Genomic DNA, 4608 nt, shown 5'->3' on the forward strand with positions numbered 1-4608 from the left:
CTGGGAAACCTTGGATTTTGCTCTTCAGGCCTTTCAACTGATGGGCTAAGGCCCACCCACATTTTTGAGGGTAACCTGCTTTACTTAAAGTCAAGTCTTGTAGATGTTAACCACGTCTACAAAACATCTTCGTAGCCACACCTGGATTCGTGCTTGAGTAAATAACTGGGTGCAGTAGCCTAGCCAAGTGGGCACATAAACTCATCTTCCTGCCTTCTCGCTGGTGCTTTGACCTTTGGTCACTCTCTCTGCCTTCTTAGCCTCCGTCACCTCCCACCAGTTTTCCTCTTGGAAATACCAACCTGAGCCTTCCCTTTCAGCCAAAGCATCTTCAGTGCTCCAAATCACCCTCATCCAAAGATCATAAACAAGGCACCCAGAGCCTTTTTGGCTGTGGCTCCAGGCCCTGACTTTGTAGGGGCCTGTGGAACTTGATAACCATCCCTCTCACGGGACCCGCTGCACGCCTCCTAGCAGTTACTTATGTGCCTGGAAGGCACACAAGAGTGTAGACTCAGCTCGTCCAGCGGGGCCTAGCTCTCTGGCGGTCCTTGGTGAACTTGGATTCAGTGAGAATTTGTGGGGCATCTCTTCTGGGAAGAGTACATGGATGGGTATTTTGTAAAAGAGAGATGGGAGAGATAGTGTCTGTCTCCAGGGAGCACTTAGTGTGGGTGACAACTTAAATTTTATAGCCTCTACTCACAGAAACATTGAGGAAAATGTGTGTCCAGTCAGCCACCTGGGTGTGCAGAGCCCTGGGCTGGGCTGCCCCTATGCGGCTGTGTCATGACTGTCATAACTGGCCTGTGATGTACTCATCAGCTGGCTAGATCACCTTGACCTTCACAGAATTGGTTTTTAGATCTTAGTTGTTTTGCTGACTGCCACTTTCTGTCTACATTCCTGTCTTGGAACCTAAGAAGCTTGAATTGAGGTTTTTAATTGAGGGGTTGATTAATTAGTGAGTTGATGTATTTACACCTTGTCTCATTCTACAAAGAATTTGAGACAGCTTTTAGGAGATTTGCATGTGTTAAATAATGCGTGATGAGGCGATTATAAATGGAAGCAGAAGAAAAGGGGACCCAGACATACCACCCTCGCAGAGCTATGTGCTTGTGCCGGATGTGCGTTGGGGCTTCTGGGGTGACCTGAGAGGAATAGTAGACATTCTCACTCTCGAGTAAGAAGCAGAAATCTAGTACCTCGGGGAAGCAGATCTCTTCCAAGCACTTAGCTCCAAAAAGAAGTTTGTCACCCAGAGAAGTCCTTTGACTTTGGGACACTTCCTCCTGTTTGTACCATATGCAAAAAAATATGTTCACTAAAAATATGATAGCATTATTTTTTTTAGTCACGTTAGCTTGTATTGATTTCACTTTTGTGGTTAAAACCAAGAACATTGGAGATGGAGGGTCCTGAACTCAAGTCTCAGCTCTCTCACTGTCTCACTGTGTAACCGTCAGCAAGCGATTTGGCCTGTCGGTGCCTTAGTTCTCTCATCTGTAAAATGGTACCATTCAATGGATTGTTGGACAAATTAACTTTCATCATGTGTGTGACCCTCGGCCTGGGACCCAGCACGTGGTCGAGCTCCGTGAAGTTGACCAGTGTTACTATTCCTGATAGTACTGGTTTAGAGTCTAAAAAGTTCTTCCATGGATTTTGTATTTGCATTAAACCATATATACAGCCCAGTGCCCTTAGAACATTGGATCGTTTTCATCCCTATCATCAAAATGACATATTACATGCACGGAATAGCACAGAATTTTTATCTGAGAAAGCAGAGGAAGAACCATTATTCCTTTATAGTAAGTCCTTTTGTTCAATTATCTTTAAGCCACTCTGTGTGTTTGGAGCTGTGCTTGGCGTTAGGGTACAATGGTGACTAAGATCAAATCATGCTCTCTGATGAGAATGACCTGTGTCAGGGGGTGGAGGGTCAAGGCTTTCTGGCTCCAGTGAACGCAACCCCAAAATCTTGGATAGACATCCAGCCAAGGGCAGGAGGGCTCTGAGAAGATTTTTCAGAGGAGCAATCCTTGGGGTCCCCGAGAACCGGCTCTGTGACAGAGCAGGGGACCAGCATGAGGAGGTGTCACAAGATAATGAAGACAGGTGGTAGCTGTCAAAGAATTAGGAATAATTGATTGTGTCTGGGGCAGGGGATGTGACTGACTCATGGGAGGCAGCGAGGCGGGGGAGACGGGCCTGGGGTTGTGTACCAGGGGGAGCAGTGTGAGAAGTGTCCCGGAGCCCCTGAGAGATGTAAGCAGGACTGTTTACAGTGGACCGATCACTTTACTCGTCTTTCCCCTTTAGAAATTGATGTGTGNTTTTATATTTATTTATATAAATCTTGGATTAAGGAATTCTCTCCCACTAGACTAGAAGTTTGTCAGGGCAGGGAGGCGCCTGGCTTTGCTCACAATGTACCCTGACACGCAGCCCAGGGCCAGGCACCTCGTAGAGATTTGTGGAGTATTTGCTGGATGAATGAATGAATGCTGATGTAGCCATGCCAAAGTGAAACATTTGCATAGATGTGTAACCTGGACACGACTTAACCTAAAGCTTTATTTTAAAAAGTGGGGAAACGGGGACCCAGGAAGACAAAGTCACTTCCTCAAGGTTAGAGCTAGAATGAATGGACTTCAGGCCTTCTGAAAGCCTGGCCGAAAACCACAAACACAGAGCATGGTATGTGGTCAGACTGAGTTACCATGACAGCCTCTTTCATCAAGGTAGCAGCCTACTAACCCACTACAAATACCTACGGCAGGTACCCTTAGAGTTCCCACCTGGAAAGAATGCCCATGACAGCCCATCCAGGGAAGCACAGCATGTGTCATCTGTATCGAGGCCTATTGCTTAGTTTGATGTGACATCAGTGACATTTGCCCCTTTTGAACTAAGGAATGTAGACCTATATTTATTTTCTTGGTTCTGTCAAACAGTGTTTTTCACCAGCATCCAATTCAATATTTTTTTATTTTTGGACCACCTGCTATCTAGGTGCTATCTTAAGTACTTTGGATACAATACAGTGATTTAAAAAAAAAATCGATCATCCCCACCTTTGGAGTTCTCATTTCATGCGAATACGTATAATAAAAATTCCCAACTTAAAAAGGGCTTTCAAAAGGCTTTAGGCCAACTAAGACTAGGGTTGTGTATTCAATTAAAAGAAGATCAGAGCAGAGGCAGTGGGCCTTAAAAGATCAAATGCCATGGTTTAACCTTGTCTCACGTGGGGTTTGTTTCACATGGACTCTCTTCTACAGAAGAAAATGATGACAGTTAAATCATAAGCTAAGGGCAACTGTTTGGATCAATGCCATGGACTGCAGCTAAAGACCAGACACACGTGGTCTCATCACCCAACATGAGGAGAGCACTCTTGTTATTCCTCTTTAATGTAGTAAGGAAGCCGAGTGTCAGAGAGATTACGTGCCTCGCTCAAGGTCACATAGCTAGGAATTGGCAGGCCCAGGAATGGACCTCACACCTCTCTGACTTCGATCTATTTTTCTGTCTTTGACTCCATGTCGCATCCAAGGAACACACTGGGAGAAAGTTGGTGAGGCAGCAATGCTACACCAGGAATCCATGTAAGAAGGAAAATGCGACTGGTTAAAAATTGTAGCGTTCTTATGGAAGCCAGTGATTCCCTAAGCCTATTTGCAAGGCTGACTTGCTCAAAATGGGCAATGGTGGTCTGCCAATTCAGTGACACAGAGCATCAGTGCTCACTGATGACCTTTCAAATATTCTCCCCCCTCTCTCTCTTTCCCTCTCTCCTCTAGGAGGAAGCTATTTTGAGGCGAACCTGGAGAATGAAGGAAGTATTTCAGGAAGTGAGTCAGCATTTTATAGGCAGGCGGAAGGTAAGCTTGCTGAAGAGTTGACAGCTAATGGGAAGTTGGGGGGAATAGAAACACCTTCAGAGAGAGTCAGGGTCTCTCAACTGCATTGTAACCACTGGATCCGGCTGTATATTGCTCTGTGGGAGTCTCCGTGGGTCTCGTCATTGCCGCAGGTATGAATCCATCATCAAAATAGATGAGGATGACCAAGGTGCAGCCTAGAAAAATGCATTCGCTACCCAACCGCCAGATACTTTACCGTCAACTAGTGAGTGCTCTGGAGTTGGACTCTAAAAGCCAATACACGTATGCAATTCATTTAAAATAGTCTTGGAAAGAATGTATCATTTACTGATTAACTTCTACTTTTTTGTACCCATATAATAGTCCCCATAGGGTAGAGGTTAAAACAAACTTCTGGTTTCAAATATAAACCTTCTCCAACACTTCTGCTCTTTCTCCAAAGTACCAGATCTCGAGCCCAGCGTCTCTGAGTCTCCCTGCTCCTAGGGCCCCCTCAGCTCTTCTGCTCACTGTCTTTTCTCTTCTTTGGGTGTCTTCCCATGAAGGTCCTGTCCTCTCTCATCCTTGCTGCCTGAAACTTCCCCATGGGTGGCCACATACCATGACCTGCCTCAGCGCGCCTCTATTTACTGCTGAGCCTGAAAAGCCCAGCCCGGATTTCAGCCCAGAGCTCTAGACTCCAGCTTCCACTACGTGGCCATCAGGACCTGTA

At 45.8% G+C, this 4608-nt stretch overlaps 1 protein-coding gene across 1 annotated transcript in view; it reads left to right on the forward strand.

Annotated features, from left to right (window-relative positions):
• The window catches only part of MYRIP (myosin VIIA and Rab interacting protein), a 279386-nt gene that overhangs the window by 209836 nt on the left and 64942 nt on the right, over nt 1-4608 (forward strand). Inside the window, exon 5 of the mRNA XM_019662728.1 lies at nt 3813-3893. Coding sequence (XP_019518273.1) covers nt 3813-3893 — 81 coding nt within the window. The remainder of the gene's footprint in view (nt 1-3812; nt 3894-4608) is intronic.

The sequence above is a fragment of the Hipposideros armiger genome, unplaced genomic scaffold (genome assembly GCF_001890085.2).
Source record: "Hipposideros armiger isolate ML-2016 unplaced genomic scaffold, ASM189008v1 scaffold_380, whole genome shotgun sequence".
NCBI classification, from domain to species: domain Eukaryota; kingdom Metazoa; phylum Chordata; class Mammalia; order Chiroptera; family Hipposideridae; genus Hipposideros; species Hipposideros armiger.